Consider the following 20,846-nt stretch of genomic DNA (forward strand, 5'->3'; position numbering starts at 1 on the left):
CGGTCAGAGTTTCAAATGGCCGTGCTCACTTCTCTCCCTGCTCTCAAAAAAGAACTCTCTTTAAAAAATAAAAATAAAAAAAGAACTCCCTGTGTGCAGAAATGAACAGAGGAGGAGCTCTGAAAGTGCCGGGCACAACGTTGTACCACACCTTGATGACAGCCCCAAAAGCTCCTTTGCCGAGAAGCTGTAATTCTTCAAACTCGATGAAGTACCGGGAAAACTGTCTCTGTGTCTCACTGAAGAATGCCGCGCTGGGTAGCTGCTTCCTAGGAATAACGGTCTCAACATAATCTTGTCCTCCCGAGTCTGAGATAAAACAAAACGTGAGAGGCAAACGAGGCATTAGAAAAAGAGCGAGGGATGCAAAACCCAGTAAGGAACCAAGTGCTGGAAGAAGGGGTCCCAACCGGTAGTTTGAAAAAGTACCTCTTCCCTGGCACAGACCCGTGAACACTTCTCCTCTCACCTTGTAGGGTGAGGTGGAATACACGTGAGCCCAGGTCAGAGGTGGGGCTGAGACTGCTAACAAGGAAATGACGATGCGATAGGGTCAGAACCCATACCCAGGTCTCCTGCCTCATCCCCAGCTCTGCTGATGATCCCTCATCTGCTACTTGAGTAGTGACAGAGAAATCCGGTTGCACAGAAGTAAAGTGATGTGACCAGAAGAGTTAGCCAATGGACACTTTAATCAGTCGAGGCTGGAAAAAACCAGGAGGGCACAACAGTTCCATGTGCATGGTACACATTCAATGAAAGGATTTACGTACAGCTCGGCATAAACCAGATAAAAATCTATGATCCAAGCAGTCCGTTCCAGTTTAAGGTTTACTTTCAAAATAATTAATGTCAGGCAGGTTTTCAAAAAAGAGTGGTAACAGACTCACCTTCAGGACTTTGTTCCAGTAAAGACATTTTCGGCTGAGGATTGATAAAGCTGTGTTTCAACAACTGCTGGGGACTCCATCTTTCCTTATCATCCAAGCAAACACACCTCAGTGAGAGGGAAGAAAGGGTCTCAGTGACACAGAAAACAAGCACTAAACTTGTTAATGCAAGTTTTTTTTTTTTTTATTGATTGATTTTAAAATAAATACACATTAGAGAATTCATATTGCTTATGGACCAAAATGCACTCATAAGTGAATACATATTGAACACCAGGCTGGGCGTGAGTGGGGAGTCAAAAAATGTATAGTCTTTAGAGGCAGGAAGATCTATCTCATGGAACACTAAACTATTTTTTTTTTTTTAACAAGTTTAAGATAGCACAAGTTATGAATTTCCACTCCCATTAATAGTTCAATGACTTGACATACTAAACCAAGACTCTCCAGGACCAGTGGAAAACAAAGCTTTCCAAAGGACAAGCAAATCTGAAAGCTGATGCAAGATCGGGGCCCAATATGACAAATTTTGGACAAAGCCTGTTCGTCATAGTATGATGTAACCTGGTAACAATTATGGACTACTTTTTTTAAAATCCCACATTTTGTCACATACTTTCTTTTCATTCTCATTCCTTGAACCTGGTTTGGTGTTCTAATAAATAATTTTTGTTTTTTAATGAAGGAAGAGAAGCCATGCCTTTAACCCAGTGGTTCTCGAGGTGGGGTCTCTGACCAGTAGCATTCACTATCAGTATTGTTGGGGATTTGTTACAAATTCTATTCCAACGCTGTCCTGATAAATCAGCAACTCTGGTGGTCTGGGCAGTAATCTGTGCTTCACCAAGCTGTCCGGGTGGTTTCAATTCAACATAAAACCTGAGAACCACTGTTTTAAAAGATCTCAGCTGTCTGCCTGTATTGACAATGACCCAAGCCAGCACCACTGGGTAGCTCCTTACCCTAATTATCAACAATGTTTCTAACAGAACCAACCATCACTCTGAATTCTATACTTAAAATCTGTAGCTATCGAGTGGTGGCAGCAACTACCTTAAAGGGGAACATTTTATTTTTTTATGTCAGCACTAAAATGCCAAGTACTCCTAATTTCACACCTTGAAAAGGACAGGGAAAAAAAAAAATCACAATAAAAGCATTTGTGTAAGATATGGTTTTTTCCCCTAAATTTAAGGTTAATTTTAACTACCTTGAAGTAAACCAAGAATGCCTTCTCCTTGCAAAAGTTAAAACCTTATTGATCATGATAAAGTCTTCGACCAAACCGCCAACTCTCTCCAATTCCTCCCTTCCCCTTTAGTGTCTGTCATTCTGGACTTTGTTTTTCTATGCATTTAACACAATCATACAAAAGAGACACTTTTTTTTTTTCTTCTAACGACTTCACCCTGTATAATCCTCAACTTGCTTTTCTCGTTTGATCGTGTAAAAGGTTCTGTACTCAATTCCACTGTTGGGGGACTAGCAGGGAGGGGGACCAAGCAATTCTCTAACACCAGCTTGGTGTCCTACAATTCAACTCAATTCTGACACCACCTACCTGGGGACCACATCAGATCCCACAGGTCGAGGGCTCAATCCCTTAAGACTGCCCCCCAGTCCCTTGCAGATGCCAGTCACAACCCATGCTTTCAATCAACCAGCTACAGATCAGAGGTTCCAACAACCCCCTCCCTGAGTTCCATTAGTCTGCTAGAGTGCTTCCAGAACTCAGAGAAACATTTACTAGATTACCAGTTTCTTATGGAAGGATATAACTCAGGAACAGTTAGAAGAAATGCATAGAGCAAGGGGTGCCTGGGTGGCTCAGTTATTTAAGCGTCTGACTTTAGGTCATGATCTTGCAGTTCACGAGTTTGAGCCCTGAGTTGGGCTCTGTGCCGACAGCTCCGAGCCTGAAGCCTGCTTCGGATTCTCTGTCTCCCTCTCTCTCTGCCCCTCCCCTGCTCATACTCTGTCTCTCTCACTCAAAAATAAATAAAACGTTATAAATTTTTGTAAAAATTAAGAAATGCATAGGGTGAGGTGTGTGGAGACATCACAGGGCTTCCATGCCCCCCCTCCAGGCTCACCTGCCTCCCAAAATCTCCATGTGCTCACCAAGCTGGAAGTTCTCCAAACCCCAACCTTTTGGGTTTTTATGGAGGCTGCATTATATAGGCATGATTAATTAAATCATTGGCCACTGGTGATTGGTGAGAGGGGTGGGTTCTCAGGTCAGTTCTCTGGGCAACCAGCCCCATCCTCCGGTGTGGTCCAAAATTTACCTCATCAACATAACATGGGACACCCTTACCACTCTCATCACTTCAGAAATTCCAAAGTTTTCGAGAGCTTTGTGCTTCAAACAGGGATGAAGGCCAAATAAATATTTCTTATTATATATTACAAGGCTACACCACGTGTCTTAGAGATCTTTCCAAGATCTTTCTGAACTTACCAGAATTTATTTATATTACATACACCTTCTTCTCCTACTGTTGGACATTTAGACAATTTCTAATTTTTCACATGCATAAAAAAAATGCTGCAATGAACATCCCTATACACATCCTGTCAGGTTTCTGAAGCACACTGTCAACTCTAACTCAACTGTGACAGTAATCAAGAAAAACCGTAAAGCCTTCCTAGAACAAATTGTATCTTTAAGAGATCTTATAGCCGGGATGGGGGGGGGGGGGGGGGATGGGTTAAATGGGTAAGGGGCATTAAGGAATCTACTCCTGAAATCATTGTTGCACTATATGCTAACTAATTTGGGTGTAAATTCAAAAAAATAAAGAGATTTTATAGCCTCCAGGAGCTCAGTTAAAAAGATGAAATTTTCTGGGGTGACTGGTTGGCTCAGTTAAGCGTCCGACCTTGGCTCAGGTCATGATCTCGTGGTCCGTGGGTTTGAGCCCTGCGTGGGGCTCTGGGCTGACAGCTCGGAGCCAGGAGCCTGCTTTGGATTCTGTGTCTCCCTCTCTCTCTCCGTCCCATCCCTGCTCATGTTCTGTCTCTGTCTCTCAAAAATAAACAGACATTAAAAAAAAAAAAAAAAAAAAAAAAAGATGAAATTTTCTGAGCCACTAATTTTGGCACCATGGCAGCCATAAGTAGTGGAGGCGAATGTTAGGTCCAGCTCTGAAAAGGGATGAAAAGCCTGGAAGCTTACTGTACTCTCTCCAGAGGACGGTCCTAACCACAGCACAGCACAGCACAGGCCACTGGATAGGTGTTGAGCTCACTCAATCCTTCCAACCACCTCCTGAGGGAGGCAGTGCTATTATTATTAAAGGACTAAATTAAAAGTAAATTAGTAAATTAAAACGATCCATTTTACAAGGATACAACTCTGGGTGGAGAACTTAAGAACTCAGCGAATTCTAAGGGGGAAAGATGGGATCTGAATCCAGCGGTCCGGCTCCAGTCTGGGCTCTTTCCTATCACGCAGACTGAGCTGAACAGAATCTTTGTCCAGGGGATTCGCCAGTAAGTAAAACAAACAACTACAAACGAAATGTAGCCATGCTGGTGCCATTTGTGAACGATTTCTTTCTTTTTTTTTTAACTGCGGCTGGACAGCAAAGGAAGTACAACACTGTGCGGCAACTTCTTTACCGAGTGGTCCATCAAACCAGTCTAGGATGGGGGAGGAATATACAAAAAGTCTCAAGGACAACCATGTTAAAGAGTAAGAAAGAGGGGCGCCGGGGTGGCTCAGTCGGTTAAGGGTCTGACTCCTGATTTCGGCTCAGGTCATGACCTTACTGTTCTGTGAGATCGAGTCCCACATTGGGCTCTCCACTGTTGGTGTGGCGCCCACCTGGGATTGTCCCTCTCTCTCTCTCTCCCTCACGCGCCTCTCCCCCTGCTCGTGCTCTCTCTCAAAATAAATCAATAAACATTAAAAAAAAAAATCAATTAAATTGGGGCGCCTGGGTGGCTCAGTTGGTTAAGCATCCAACTTTGCTCAGGTCACGATGTCGTGGTCCGTGAGTTGGAGCCCCACGTCGGGCTCCGTGCTGACAGCCAGAGCCTGGAGCCTGCTGTGTCTCCATCTCTCTGCCCCTCCCCACTCACACTCTGTCTCTCTCTCAAAAATAAACAGCAAAAAATAATAATAAATAGATAGATTAAAAGATTAAAAAAGAAATGGAGGGAGTGGATAAAAGTGAATGGTTGGAAAAAAGAAATAGTGAGAAACAAGACAGAGTGCAGGAAAGGGAAGAAACCAGTCCGGGTCAACTTCTGCAGGAGGGCAGGACCAGGGGAGTATCTAGAAAAGCCCAGACTGAAGAGATCTTAGTTCCCTTTTCACAGAGAAACCCAGAGCACCTAGGTCTGGCTTGGACACAGCACAGAGGCAGGGCTAAGCTGCAAAGTCCTAAAGGGAAGGACCCAGACAAAAACCGTAGGCCTTAGGTGAGCCCCTCAGTAAGGATTCTCTCGATGCAGTTAGACTTCGCTCTACAATGAAATGTGCACCTGGAATTTACAAGTATCGAAAAATCCTATGGCTGGTGTGAGACAGTCACTGCCGTCTATGACTTGGCTGAATGACACAGTGAAGAACGGTTATGAAGAACAAGGGGCAGAATCACACTCCTAGACAGCGGAGGCCTTGTCTTTGATCCTTGAGGAACCAGCAGCAAAGGGAGACAAAGAGGTCTTCCATTTGGAATACTTGGGGCATTTCTCCCAGTTAACTTCCTAGATATACCAGGCTCTCCCCCAAAGCAGCTTGGAAATCTATTACTAAGCCCAAGTGAATTTAGGAGAATGGGCGAACTAAGGGAATGAAAATGTAAGCAAGAAAACAGAACCTATGTGGCTGGGAAAAGACTGGGAGGACAAAGAATAAACTCCAATCCTGCTCCTCACTTTTCAGCTTCAACACATCCCTTAGATGGTGAGCACATTCAAGCGCAGTCCAAAACTCAGGAGTAAAGAGCAATTAGAGAGAATCTCAGTGATACTCACTTCTTTAGAAAATCTTGGAAGTCAGCTGGTAAGTCGCTAGGGATGGTCACAGGGTACTCTCCACATTCTTGTCCTTGGCTGAGGGAGATCAGCAGAAGGCCAAGACACCAAACGTCTCCTTTCTTTCCAGTTTTATAAGGCAGGGCGCTGTCACTGAAACTAACTCGGCTTTGCTCAAACACGTCCTCCTTGCAAATGTCTGCTAGGCGCTTAGAAATGCTGTAGTCTGTAATCTTGACATTGCCCTCTGCATCCACCAAGACACTGGATGCGCTCAGAACCTTGTGTACCACGTCGTTGCTGTGCAAATAACTGAGGCCCGACAAGAGCTGAGCTGCGTACTTGCGGAGCTGATGAACGGGGATGGGGCCTGAGTGGCTCAGGTGTGCGGCGAGAGAGACCCCATTAATATGCTCCAATAAAATGTCCACCACGATGGAGTCATCTTGCTCTTTGAGATTCATCGCAAAGTAGTGTACTACATTTGGATGGCTCAATTTTACCAGCGAGTTGAATTCCGTTTCTGCCCCTTGAATCTGATAAGGAAAAACACCACTAAGATAATATTGTATTGGCCAGCATTAAAATGGTATTTCACTTCAAAGGTAAACTATTTAACAGAAAATGTACTTTCAAAGGAGAACAAATATGTTCTGCACTGTATCCTCCCCTAAATTATATGGCCAACCTAATGGTTCATGAAGATGAAAGCAATTTAATTATCAACTTGTGTGATCTCAAAATCTAATGCGCAAATTACTATAAAACTGGTGAACAGCTTTTTTTTCCTATTTTTTTTTTTTAACGTTTATTTATTTTTGAGACAGATGCACACAGAGTGCCAGCAGGAGAGGGGCAGAGAGAGGGGGAGGCACGGAATCCGAAGCAGGCTCCAGGCTCGGAGATGTCAGCACAGAGCCCGATGCAGGGCTCAAACTCACAAACCTTGAGATCATGACCTGAGTCGGACGCTTAACCAACTCAGCCACCCAGGCACCCCTAACATTGGTGAACAGCTCTTAAAAGCAATTTATTTTGCCATAAGGCCAGCAGAAAAAAAAAGAAACACTAATTATTTTAAAAAACCTTTCCTGGGGCACCTGGGTGGCTCAGTCGGTTAAGGGGCCGACTTCGGCTTAGATCATGATCTCGCGGTCCGTGAGTTTGAGCCCCGCGTTGGGCTCTGTGCTGACAGCTCAGAGCCTGGAGCCTGTTTCAGATTCTGTGTCTCCCTTTCCCTGACCCTCCCCCGTTCATGCTCTGTCTCTTTCTGTCTCAAAAATAAGTAAACGTTAAAAAAAAAAAAAATTAAAAGAAAAAAAAACCTTTCCTGATTGTGGTGCCTGGCAACCTCGGTCAATGGAGTTCCATGTTGGGTATAAAGATTGCTTAAAAAGAATTTTAAAAATCTTAAAAAAAAAAAATAATAATGGGGGCAGGGACGCCTGTGTGGCTCAGTCGGATGAATGTCTGACTCTTGATTTCGGCACCTGTCATGATCTCATGGTTGTGAGAGTGAGCCCCACGACAGACTCCACGCTAAGCATGGAGCCTGCTTGGGGTTCTCTCTCTCCCTCTCTCAAAACCAATAAACATTAAAAAAAAAAAACATAAAAAACAAAAACTAAAAAAAAACGGGGTGCCTGGGTAGCTTCATCAGTTAAGCATCCAACTCCTGATTTCAGCTCAGATCACGATTTCATGGTTCGTGAGATTAAACCATGCATGGGGCTCTGCGCTGACAGGGTGGAGCCTGCTTGGGATTCTCTCTGTCTCTCCCTCTCTCTCAAAATAAATAAACGCTAAAAAAAGAGACAAAAAAACCACAAAAAACCACCCACCTTTCTTGATTACAAGGATTCAGTGTCAACACTTTAATAAGTACTAACACAAAAAAGAGAGACACCCACAAATTATCTAGATGGTCACCACCCAAAGACAACCATTATGATTTCAGTGTATTTCCTTCCAGTTTTTCTATCATAAATACGCGTTTCTTTTTCTTGGAGATGGCTATTAATACCATAAAAGAGGCTGACAACGGAGGTGCAGAAAACAGCCTCGAAGTCGTGACCACTCTGTGAGAGTTGTGCCAGAGTCAGCAAGGGGCTGAGGAAACTCTGGAAGGGGGGGCGGGTCCCCCACCATCCCCTCTGGTTAAACAGATCTCATGCCATTCTGTCATCTTTGCTAGCCAATCAAACACATCGCTCTTTTGTTCTGTCATCTCATTTCAGGGTGAGGCCTCTACTCAAGGGCCACCTCAGATGCCCACCTGCTTTTTGCACTTATCAATCTTCTCCTTCTCTTGACTGGTAAGGAACGGACCCATTTTTTTCTGCCACTGAAGGACCCATTCATACAACAAGACAAAGTTGCCAGTGGCCGTTTCCAAAGCATTGTAAACTAATTTTCCAAGCTGCTCATCACTGCCTGCACATTGAAAGAAAATATAATGAAATCTCACGGGTATAATTTCTGTGGAGGTAAAGAAAGAGGGGATATATCTTCATTTATTTATTCAACAGTGGATATACCATGTGCTAACTATAAAAAATATGATTTCATGGAATACATGCTCTTTTGTAACCAAATTTATAATATTTAACAACATACTCTGAACCCTTAAATATTAATTTTTATAAAAGGAAAATAAACGAGATTTAGTAGCAGATCAGTGTTTTCCTCTACTAGCCATTATTCAGCATGTTACTTTTATAACCGTTTCACTTCTGATGACTATGCCTACTAAGGCGATAGCTACTAATATGATGGAAGGAATCTGGAAATAGGAACACTCTATCAAGATAACTCCGTTGATGTAGATTAGTGTGCACAGTAAAAATAAGTTTTAATAATTTGGAAATTTTAAGACATCAATGATCTTCTTAATATAAAATTTGAATATGGTCAGCAAATACAAACTGGCCAATGGTTTTGAGGGAAGGAACAAGAAATGACAGTTTAAATTTGAAATCAGGAAGACAGACACACTTATTTAGTGATCTGCATATGGTTTCCACTTGTGCCTGGAAAATCACCAGAAAAAATTGGAAATGGAGAAAGGCATCACCTATAATATCACCATTTTATTTCTCTTCCTGTTCCCTCTATTCTTTTTCTAATTTACCAAATCATAGCATACGTAACAGGGTTTCTCACCCTTGACACTATGGACATTTTGTACTAAGATCTTTTGTCGCCAAAGGCTGACTTGTGCACTGTAAGAGGTTAAGCAGTATCCCTGGCCTCTACCCACTAGATGCCAATAGCATCCCTACCCTAGTCTTAACCAAAAATATCTCCAGACAGCACCAAATGTCCCCCAGCGGACAAAACTGCCCTCAGTTGAGAACTAATGACATACATTATTTTGTCTTTTTCTCGTAGTATATAAATATCTTTCCATGATGCTACACTGTCTTCTAATGAAAAAAAGTGTTTCAAAGAAATAATGGTAATTATTTTTTCCACTTAAAAAATGAAAAGTCAAAATGAACAAATCAGGAGACTATAGATGCTGGAGAGGATGTGGAGAAACGGGAACCCTCTTGCACTGTTGGTGGGAATGCAAATTGGTGCAGCCGCTCTGGAAAGCAGTGTGGAGGTTCCTCAGAAAATTAAAAATAGACCTACCCTATGACCCAGCAATAGCACTGCTAGGAATTGACCCAAGGGATACAGGAGTACTGATGCATAGGGGCACTTGTACCCCAATGTTTATAGCAGCACTCTCAACAATAGCCAAATTATGGAAAGAGCCTAAATGTCCATCAACTGATGAATGGATAAAGAAATTGTGGTTTATATACACAATGGAATACTACGTGGCAATGAGAAAGAATGAAATATGGCCTTTTGTAGCAACGTGGATGGAACTGGGGAGTGTGATGCTAAGTGAAATAAGCCATACAGAGAAAGACAGATACCATATGGTTTCACTTTTATGTGGATCCTGAGAAATGTAACAGAAACCCATGGGGGAGGGGAAGGAAAAAAAAAAAAAAAAAGAGGTTAGAGTGGGAGAGAGCCAAAGCATAAGAGACTGTTAAAAACTGAGAACAAACTGAGGGTTGATGGGGGGTGGGAGGGAGGGCAGGGTGGGTGATGGGTATTGAGGAGGGCACCTTTTGGGATGAGCACTGGGTGTTGTATGGAAACCAATTTGACAATAAATTTCATATACTGAAAAAAAAAAAAATGAAAAGTAACCTGGATGTACAAGACAAAGTGGTCTTAGCAAAAGTGAACTAGCTCCCCTAGACTTTTTACCTGAGAGGCAGTTTTTATCTCGTAGAAATGCTGGCAATTTAAGAAATTTTAATTAAAATGATTGGTTATGCTAATTATAAATAATTCCTGACATTCTTAGCCTGAGGGGAAAAAAAACCCTTGATGTTTGAGAATTTGTCAACCAAAGGAAGCAACCTGTGGAATGTGGGGCCTAAGCAGCACACGTTGGAAAACGCATATTAAAATGTTTATGGGATGGAATGTGATGTTATTTACACAAAGCCTAATTAGATGTGTGTACATTACACGGTACAATGTCTTGCAATATTTGTCTCCTAAACTGGAACCAGGTAGGTATCTCGTAATTGCTGCTTAGAGTTCGTGGTTTTTTGGATTATAATTTTGTCATCACCACCCTCCTCTTGTCACTTTTTTGTGATGGGGGTAATAAGAGACAAAAGAACACACTGCCATGAGGCTGAAGGTAAATAGGTGACCAGCAGAATTCCGACTGAAACTCTATTATGTGTTGGTCATTTCTACAGACGGTGTCTAAAGCGCTTTATCCGTCAGCTGACTCTAACAGCTTTAAGTTGAAAAACAAATGCCAATGAGTTCATCTTTTATAAAAACATTTCGTAGAAAATCAGGACATATTTTAAAAATTAGACCTGTTGTGGAAAGCAAAATAATTTATGCAACGGTTTTATAAAAAAAATGTTCCGATTGCAAATGTGTCTCCTAATGAGGGTATTAACTAAGGTAAATTGATCTAATGAGTACCAGTGAGACTGAGCTAAGGTAATAATAAGCAACTGGGTTAATTTGCCTTCCTGATTTCCCCAGATTATTGAAAGTAGTGTTTTATGTTGCCAGTTTGGGAATCTGAAATGCCTCTGAGCCAAGGACATCTCAGGTCCAAGGTCGTGAACCTCACCAAATGGTTGCTTAGCGTGCATATGGCACAGTCAGCGTCCACACAGTCCTGTGCGGTTCAAGCTGCATTCCATCAGCCAAGGTTAAGTGTCCAGTTCATAGACTATTCGGCTATCTGGTGTCTTCTCCCTCTACCTGCTGCCTGCTCCCTGGCAACTACCACGCTTATCTGCATCTCCTTAAAGGGAAAAAGACACCAAAAGAAAGTAAACTCCATTTAGAAAATTTGGCTGTTAGCTTTGGCAAAGAATATTTATGAGACTAAAAATTAAATTGTCAGATTCACTATATGCAAGTGATCCCTACACCAAGTAGTGGCTGTATCTGTATGGCTGATAAAAGATTTATATTTAGGGCAAAAAAGTAGATAATGAAAGTGTGATTTTAATATAAACAATTCAAATGATGAATTGCTGAACCAGTTTCACCCCAAATACCCATCAGTAGGCAAAACTGCTAAATAAAACACATAGAAAATGAAGTGCTTTTCCTGGTCAGATACAACATGCCAAGAGAAAAGTGCTATTTAGATGGATATCAACTAAAAAATCAGACTTGGGTTATGAAAGATTATAGGTATTAGAACTCATTTTGTTACACATATTTTATCAGCAATAGATGTGCAAGATACAAAATTCTACTGATTCATATTTCACCCGTTTTGGTTTCAAAAAGCTTGACTGATTATAAAAATGACAAATTTTACATTATCTCTAATCTAACAATATTTCTAAGAGCTTAAGTTTTTTGTTTCCATGTTACAGAGGAGGAAACCTGAGTGCTTTCTCATTTTGGTCATTAGGTAATGGGAACGAGAATGACTTATGGTCTTAATAGATTTCCCTGGACCACACTGGTTTAGACCACAGACTCCAATCCACTCTGTTCTTTCATGGTTAACTTTTGTAGTTAGAATAACTGAAATGAAGTTAGCAAGTTTACTCACCAGTGCATTTCCCTTTGTAAACCATGAGCTGATCAGGACTACCCATAGAGAAATACAGGACTTCGCAAGAGCCAGGAGAATCTTCACTACTACATATAGAATACTGACGTTCTCGCCTTAAAAAATAAATGTGGACAATGATTTCTTTCAATTTAAGATTAACACAGGAAATCCTTGCGCTTCCATTTTCTCCTGTTTGCTAGCCCACTCAATGTCTAGCATCTATCTCTACTAGGAATTGAGGTGAAGTGCTAAAGGGAATGTTGTTCAACTCCCACCCCCACTCCATTGAGGTCTTCTCCATATGAACTCTACAAACCCTTAACTCTGGATCTGTGCTGTCCCATATGGTAACCACTAGCCACAAGTGGCTATTTAGATTTAATTAAAATGAAATTAAAAATTCAGTTCTTCAACTGCAATAGCCAAATTTGAGTACTCAATAGCCACAAGTGACTAGTGGCTACCATATTGGACAGCACTGACAGGGTACATTTCCATCATCACAGAAGTTCTACAGCAGTGATTTAGCTCAGTCCCATATTGGTCTCACATCTCTGCATTCTCATGCACCTGCACAACTGGAAGAAGCTGCAAATGGGGGGTTTGGAGCATTACAAATTCCTAGTTCCAGTTGGGTCCCCAACCATGGCATGCTCTCATTCATTGTCTCACTTGTCTTTGATAGATACACTCAGCCAATCCCCTTTATGACTTCTCCAAAACGTTCAAAGCCCACCACCTCCTCCCTTCTTTCCCTTTCCCTGCTTTTTTTCTGAGCAAGGAGCAACAGCTGGGAAGCTAGATTATGAAGCAAAAATAGTAATTGGGAAATATAAATAAAAATGAATAAACTAGGTAGACGATGCAGTAAAGAGACCACGGAGAGACGGCCAGGATTGGACCCCTGTATGAAATGCTTTGTTGAGGCACAAGGACAGATCTCTAGAAACCAACCCTCTCATTCAAAGCAATGAGCATGATCTTGACTTAAACTTTCACCGAGAACATGAAGCAATGGGCAGTGAAGCCCACTCTATCATTCCACCGATAATGTTTCTTGGCATCTGCACCGTTCTTTCTTTTTCCTAGACTTTAAGGACCGTGTTCCTCAGTTCCATTCCCTAGAGTCTCTCTGAGATCTTGGTCCAGCAGCTAGTCCCTCTCTCCTATATGTTCAATCTGCCCCTCCATCTAGGCTCCTTCCCCTCAGACTATAGCTCTCTCCAAGGTCCACATTCCCCTTCCTCAACCTTGCTCTCACCTCCTCTTATTCTTCCCTTTCAAACTTCTACACTTGGCTGTCTGTGTCTTCTCTTTACTCCTCAGGCTACTGCAATCTCAATAAAACCGCCATCACTCTCCTACCCGCTCTCAATCTGGTTTTTCCCAGATTTTGGTTGGTGGCACAGTCATCCATTCTGTCTCCAGTCAGAAACATGTGAGCCTCCTGAGCCCCTAGATCTTTCATGTGTAGTTGATCCCCGAGTACCACCCTCTCGTCTCCAATTCTCCTGCCCTGTTAAGGTCACCACCAATGTTCTCCTGGATACATGATATACTCCTTTATTAACTAGTCTCTCCACCTCCAACCTACCTGTCTTCCCCTACCCCGATCCCCTCCCACATTGCTGACAAGACCCATTAAGATTTGAGTCTCTCATATCACACATGTGTCTACATATTCCAAACGCTAGGGAACGGCTGATACACTGTAGTTCTGTTTAAATTTCTACTTCTAAAGTTCTTTGTGCAACCAAAGGCACACTGAAATTTATGGAGAAAAATGTAAAAGCAAAGGTTTAAAATGATATGGTAGGCTTATTAACATAAATTATCTAGAAGCACCTCTACATTTGCTCAGCTCCCTCCAACAGATGGTGCTAACAGACATTTTAGACCATGTCATCTTTTAAGTTGCTTACAGTGTGTAAATGGTTGGTTTAAAGGTGTTTGACATCATGACTGTTAAGTACAAATACAATGAGAATGTTAAGAGTGTTAGTAAGACAAGATGTATCATGAGGATTGAAAGAAAAATAGAATTTTAAAAGTGAAAAGTATCAAGAAAACAATAAATGTGGTACAAACAGAATAGGCTGTTTAACAGCAGTAACAATTCTGAAAGATAAAAATCACACAAAGCTCGAAGGGATAAAAAGGCAAAATCCAGTGTCATTGATGTTTCCTGTTTTCACCCAAAAGATGTATATATATTGAGTGCTCATATTGTCTATTTCGGTCTCGTCCAGAATTGAGTTTTAGAACAACCTTTAGGAACTGAATTCATTCATAAGTAAAGCAGCTTCTGAACTCCATCAGAAATAGCCATCCCAAAGCAAACAAATGGAATTTAGAAGCAGTAACACTGGTCTCATAGAGGAGGATCTATTCTAGATTATGGAATGTTCACAGGGGGTTGCAGTATCATTAGGAACTTCACCCATGTTACCAATTTTTCCAAGTAGCTGTGGCAGTACGTAAAAATAACAGGTATTTTAAACAAAACTGCCAAATGTTATTAACTACGTCTTATAAAAGAGTTAGAGATAAATCAATTTTAGAAGACTAAATTAGGTGTCTGGACCTTGACACCTGAAAAAAGAAGGAAAGAGGATTAAAAAAAAAAGCCAAGTAGCAAAGGGGCGCCTGGATGGCTCAGTCAGTTAAGCATCCGACTCTTGGTTTCAGCTCAGGTCTTGAGCTCACGTTCCCTGAGTTTGAGCCCCACATTGGCCTCTGCACCGATAGCACGGAGCCTGCTTGGGATTCTCTCTCTCTGTCCCTGTCCCACTTACTCTCTCTCTCAAAATAAATTGAAAAAAAAACTTAAAAAAAAAAAATACATATATATATATATATATATATATATATATATATATTTATAGGCTTTGAAAGAGTTACTGAAACTGTGATCTAAAAATTCTATCACATGGCACTCCAAGTTATCTTATTTCTTCTACAACATTCTCCTTCCAGATCAGAAATCGTAAGGACTTACTTAGACCTTCCAGAGGAGTTGGTCCGATGTTTACCATTTCCTACGAAGTCAGGAAGGCCTCCATGTAGACTGGCAGCTGTTCCATGTCCTCCTAGGTCTTTCCTAGAATTTTGATCTTGGTTTGATAAGTTAGCAATTTCTAAACGCTCCTAGAAAACAGAAAAGTAAAACCTACTTTAGATACAAGTCATAAATAAGAGACAATCACGGTACATAATCATTAATTCAGCAGAGAGTGAAAATTTTATTTAAGCTGAATGCTTTCCAGTGGAATAAAATTGAACTTTTAAAAATTTAACATCCAGATATATACTGGTTCAAGAACTGAAGGCCAGGGTTAACAGTTTCAAGAGAATGTGAATTTTATAAATGAAAATGCTTAACATCTCAGAAGATGCATGAAAATTTAGGGAGAAAAGCAAGAGGGGGTAAAGAGAAGAAGACAGTCAAAGAGAATGCTGGCGGGCAGGTGGATCAGAGCAAGAGAGAGCTGGAGGAAACAGTCCCATCATCTTACATTCGTGTACAGCTCTGTATTTTCATAGACGACACTTATCTGTGGGAATAACTACATGAGAAGGAAGGGAGGTATCATCAGCCCCATTTTAAGTGATGAGGAAAACGAGTCACATTTAGTGTCACCTGTCAAGGTCACAGGGCCGGCAGTAAAAACGCCAAAGCTTTAAGCCAGGTGCTCCTTACTCGTACATCAGTGCCTCCTCTCAACACCCCCCATAGTTGCCCTTAAGTTAAATGCCATAATTCTACAAAGCGGAACAAGTAAAACTTTCTCTGGATTTCTCCAAATGTGTGTAACTGGTTTTTTGACCAAGTTGCAGTCAGGAAAAATATAGGAAAAAAGGCTTTTTCCTCTTCCACCACTGCTTTTTAAACCTGCCCTGGGGGATCCTTCTTTTCCATCAATGAACGAAATCTCCAGCAGAACGATATGACTTCCATTCGTTGTATTTTCCAAGTACTTATTAACAATTTTAAAGAAAGAAACGGAATTCCAGTCTGGGTTAATATCAAAGCTTCGATCTCTGCTCTCCCTGGACTCATCTGATAAAGTACTGTGATTCCATCAGACTGTGTCATCTACAGATAACACACAACTCTAAGTTTTGCTTCCTCTTTAGGGGAATCTAAAATATGCAACGAATACCAGTTGGGGGATTTTTTTTTTAGTGCTTCATTTTCAGCTTTACTACTATTACTAACATTGGAGAGGAAAACATCATCAAGGGAAATAACATTTTATGTTTAGCAAAATGAAAGTATTTTAGTATGGTACAACTGATACAGTACCTGCTTAGCCATTTCTTTCCTTTTTCTCTCTTTTCTCTCTTCTTCCCTCCTCTGAATCTCATGAAGGATTTCACGTTGCTGAAATAAAACATACTGCCATCAAATGCCAATCTCTGAAACCCAGACAATATATAAATCCTACAACCACAAAAAAACCCTGTTACATTTCTGTAATTCAAGCCCTCCTTTCCTAAAAGGCCTGAATATAAAGAACTTGACAGCTAACTATAGTTAGGCCGGTTGTAGCAGGTCCTCTGCAGTGGTTGTTCCCATTTAGTAAGGTTTCAAGACTAGGGGGAGGGGCAGTGACTCCCCACTCTTCATGTTTCCATGTAGAAAGACTTTCACTACAACATCACCCTTGGCCTCGCACTTCTCCCCACCTTGACCTATTCCCTCCTCTTTGAAGTCTGCCTGTCTATGAGAACACGCATTTGCGTCTGTCTGCCCTCGGCCACAGGGGTGTAGGGCCAACGTGGTGGAGGTGGGCTGAGCTGTCTTCAGGGCCTTGACCAGGAATGGCAATGACCCGGGCACCACCCCCACATGCTATAGACCTTAAGTGGCATTCTCTAGTTTGCTCAGTATTCAAAGCAGTATTTGGATCTCCATCCATTTAACTCCTGTATTTGTTGTTCAAGTGGATCTGAATTAAGGTTGAGAAAAATAGTGTGTTTTTGAGTCCCCTAAATTCCAGGTGTAGTGAGTTCAAGCCCCACGTGGGGCTTGCTGCTGTCAGCATAGAGCTCTCTTCAGATCCTCTGTCCTCCTCACTTTCTGCCCCTCCCCTGCTTGTGCTCTCTTCTCAGAAATAAACATTAAAAAGATTCTCTCTCTCTCCCTCTGCCTATCTCCCCTACTCATGCGTTCCCTCTTTCTAAAATAAAAAAAAAACAGAAGTAACAAACGAATAGGGCCCACAAAGAGACAGGTGTTAACTTATAAGCACAGGATGAACAAAATGAAGGGGGGAAAAAAACCCCAAAACCAGCAGTAAGAACCTAAGAAAAGCAGAATAACAAACCCTAGGGGTGCCTGGGTGGCTCAGTCGGTTAAGCATGTGACTTCAGCTCAGGTCATGATCTCGCAGTTCATGGGTTCGAGCCCCACGTTGGGCTCTGAGCTGTTAGCTCAGAGCCCGGAGCCTACTTTGGATTCTGGGTCTCCCTCTCTTTCTGCCCCTCCCCCACTTGTACTCCACCTCTCTCCCCAAAATAAACAAACATTAAAAAAAAAAAGAAATAGTTACATAGTAACATCTACAGGAAGAAAACTAGAAAGCCTCACCAAGAGATAAAAATAAATGAAGAAGAACATTCCTGGATAGGAAGTCTGAATATTGTCAAGACATCAATTCCTCCTAAGTGAATATATAAGTCTAGTGCAGAGAGTTTGTTTTGATTTTGAGAGAACAATCCTGCAGTTCACCTGTAAGGATAAGTGGGTAAGAATGGCTGAGGAAAAAAGAAAAGCATAAATAATGGAAAATGAAGAGAGGGGGATGTGCCTTTTCAGATATTAAATTATTATAAAAGATACAGTAATTCAGAGTCTGGTAAGGAGTCCAGGAAAAAACTGAACAAAATAGATAATTCACAAATAGAACTTAGTATACAGAAAGAGTTAAAGTACACTTTAAAGGAAATAATACAAATCAACTAAGAAAAAAAATGGAGGAAAAAAAACTTAGGACGCTCATTTTTATAACCCACACCAAAATGGGTTCTAGGTAAGTTGATTAAAAGACTAAATAGAAAAAAAACCAAAAAACACTAAGTTAAAAATCAAGGAGGAAACTTAGATAAGTATTATTTTCTTTGGTGAAAGGATTTTAAAAATAACACAGGAGTGTACACACTTGTGCAAACAGATTAAAGAAAAAAATACAAATGGTTAGTGAACATAAAAAAAAATTCAATCTCTGGCTTTGGTACTCATTTGGGTAGGGAATACTTGTTCCACAGAAGGAAGAAGAAAATTCAGTAAAACTCAGTAAATTCCTAGGGCACCTGGGTGGCTCAATTGGTTAAGCATCAACCTCAGCTCAGGTCATGATCTCCAGGTTTGTGAGTTCGAGCCCCTCCAATGGGCTCCACACTGGTGGTGCAACACCTGTTGGGATTCTCTCTCTCTCAAAATAAATAAATAACTAAAAAAAAAAAAAACACAAAAAACCCTCAGTGAATTTGTGCGCAGGTTAACAAGTTCAGAAAGACCATAAATAAAAGAAGTTTGCTTAAACAAACCTTCTTCTCTTCTCTTTAAAGATCTGGACTAGACTGAGGGTTCTAGGAGCAGCATTAACATATTGGGAGGAAATACATACATATATATATATATATATATATATATATATATATATGGAGAAAACCACTCATAATATTTCTCAGTTACTCTTTGGGCCTCTTCTCATTCGAATCTAAAGTTCTTCAATCAAATGCTGAGCAAAACTTAAATAAAGATAAGTGTGTAGGCAGAGACAGAGAAAGAACCCACAGGAGCTCACGGTGTTCTGGGCTCGGCCACCGGTAGGGACAAGGGTCTCACCTCCTGCTCCACTTTCTGCTTGGCCTCCAACAGCCTCCGCTGCTCCTCCTGAGCCCGTCTTTCCAGCATTTCTTCATGGAAAGACTTGGGAGGGGGCTTGTTATGTTCGCTGAGAAAGGACTGCACGTGGTCGGCCAGTTCAAAAATCATCACCTAAACATGCAGATGAAAATCAACCACAAATGGTAAAATGACCAGAAGACAGGGCCCAAAGGAGACTACAGAAAGTCAGGCAGGCTATCAGAGGCCCGCTTACAATGGTGACACTCACTTTGTCATGCCCCGTTCTGAATTAGGTATATATGATGCAATCATGGCAGGAGAGAGTTTTGGGGCTCACCAGACCAAAGAAACTTCACTTTTCTTTTACAGTACTTTTTTACTTTATTGGCATTTTCTGTATAATAAATCTGACAAAAATATTTTTCTGTACAAACAAATCTGATAAAAGTATTTATTAACACTGCACAAAAATAAAGTACCTTCCCAACTAGAAAACCTGTCTAGATAACGATAACTGAAAAATCATCGCCAGCTTAAAAGCCTTCATCTGTCCATACAGTGTACTGAAAACATTCTTTGGGGTACAGAGGCAAATATTTCGAGGCCTCACTCTCTCCCTGCTAGTAACAGGTCAGTAGGAGGCTGATCCATACTAAGAAAGAATTTCATTCCCACTTAGGACAGCACTCATGGATAATACCAGAAGGAAAAATGCCCCCCTCAGACATTCTTTATGTGAGCATAGGAGCCACTTTCCCGCACCTCTAGGAGTCATAAATCACATCTAAGGTTGGTAAGCTCATAGGACAAGGGTCTCTGGGACCCCAAAGTGACCACTCCAACCCCCAGCCCAACGAGGTCAAGAATGCCAAGCTCCTTCTGCAGATGAGGACCGCCACTGAGAATTTTCTTTTTCCTCAATTACAATAAGGCAGTTTAAAAATTCTTATTTCTAAAGGGACTTGAGAGGGTCGTAATTAATAATAAAAGTTACTGTACACAAGAATACATTCAGTTCATTTGGTGGTCACTTACCTTCCTCTTGAGGAGCAAATACAAAGACTCCACAGCTCTGGTTGGAGGAAGTTAATGCATTTTCTTTTCGTTTTTTTTTTTTTTTAATTCTTTTTAGTATTTATTTATTTTTGAGAGAAAGAGATAGAGTGCAAGTGGGGGAGGGGCAGTGAGAGAGGGAGACACAGAATCTGAACGTTTTTTTTTTTTTTTTTTTTTTTTTTATTTATTTTTGGGACAGAGAGAGACAGAGCATGAACGGGGGAGGGGCAGAGAGAGAGGGAGACACAGAATCGGAAACAGGCTCCAGGCTCCGAGCCATCAGCCCAGAGCCTGACGCGGGGCTCGAACTCACGGACTGCGAGATCGTGACCTGGCTGAAGTCGGACGCTTAACCGACTGCGCCACCCAGGCGCCCCGGGAGACACAGAATCTGAAGCAGTCTCCATGCTCTCAGCTGTCAGCACAGAGCCTGATGAGGGGCTCAAACCCACAGACTGTGAGATCATGACCTGAGCTGAAGTCAGACACTTGACCAACTGAGCCACCCAGGCACCCCAATGTATTTTCTGATTATAGCAGAAGCTGTGGCATTCACTGGATATGCTTCACTTTATAGTTAAGTCTAGAGTCTAAGTAGGATGCAAATTCTTCAAAGACAAGCTCTTTTAAGAAAAGTTGGGGAAAGTAGGCAGTTTCTGTGATGTCAATGAGAAACCAATTCTACACCAGAAAGGAGGGAAGAGTCAAGCGGTGTAGGGGTTTTCTTTTGCCAATCGATTTAATTTAGTAGCATTTTCTGTACAGACACATCAGATACGATATATAGGACTAGATGAAAATAACTACTTTCCACAGTGGCTCCTGTCCCTCTCTCCCTCTGTACCTATATGGCTGATTGTCTTGCTTCTCTCAGCACTCTGCTCAAATGTGACGTCATCAGAAGCCTCTCCTTATTTATACCAGCCACCCCACCATCACC

At 41.5% G+C, this 20,846-nt stretch overlaps 1 protein-coding gene across 8 annotated transcripts in view; it reads right to left on the bottom strand.

Annotated features, from left to right (window-relative positions):
• The window catches only part of EIF2AK4 (eukaryotic translation initiation factor 2 alpha kinase 4), a 100,138-nt gene that overhangs the window by 59,562 nt on the left and 19,730 nt on the right, over positions 1 to 20,846 (bottom strand). For 7 of the 8 annotated variants that reach the window (XR_009264226.1, XM_058738228.1, XM_058738227.1 and 4 more), the window contains 8 exons: positions 18,848 to 19,000; positions 16,301 to 16,378; positions 14,993 to 15,141; positions 11,992 to 12,107; positions 8,152 to 8,309; positions 5,877 to 6,412; positions 891 to 997; positions 152 to 309 (listed from right to left, as the gene is read on the bottom strand). Coding sequence is in view for 7 of the 8 variants with exons in the window: in XM_058738228.1 (XP_058594211.1) it covers positions 152 to 309; positions 891 to 997; positions 5,877 to 6,412; positions 8,152 to 8,309; positions 11,992 to 12,107; positions 14,993 to 15,141; positions 16,301 to 16,378; positions 18,848 to 19,000 (1,455 nt within the window). In the remaining variant the exon portion in view is untranslated. Of the gene's footprint in view, positions 1 to 151; positions 310 to 890; positions 998 to 5,876; positions 6,413 to 8,151; positions 8,310 to 11,991; positions 12,108 to 14,992; positions 15,142 to 16,300; positions 16,379 to 18,847; positions 19,001 to 20,846 lie in introns of those variants that run through there. The other variant, XM_058738233.1, reaches the window with a different exon arrangement.

The sequence above is a fragment of the Neofelis nebulosa genome, chromosome 7 (genome assembly GCF_028018385.1).
Source record: "Neofelis nebulosa isolate mNeoNeb1 chromosome 7, mNeoNeb1.pri, whole genome shotgun sequence".
Lineage (NCBI taxonomy): Eukaryota > Metazoa > Chordata > Mammalia > Carnivora > Felidae > Neofelis > Neofelis nebulosa.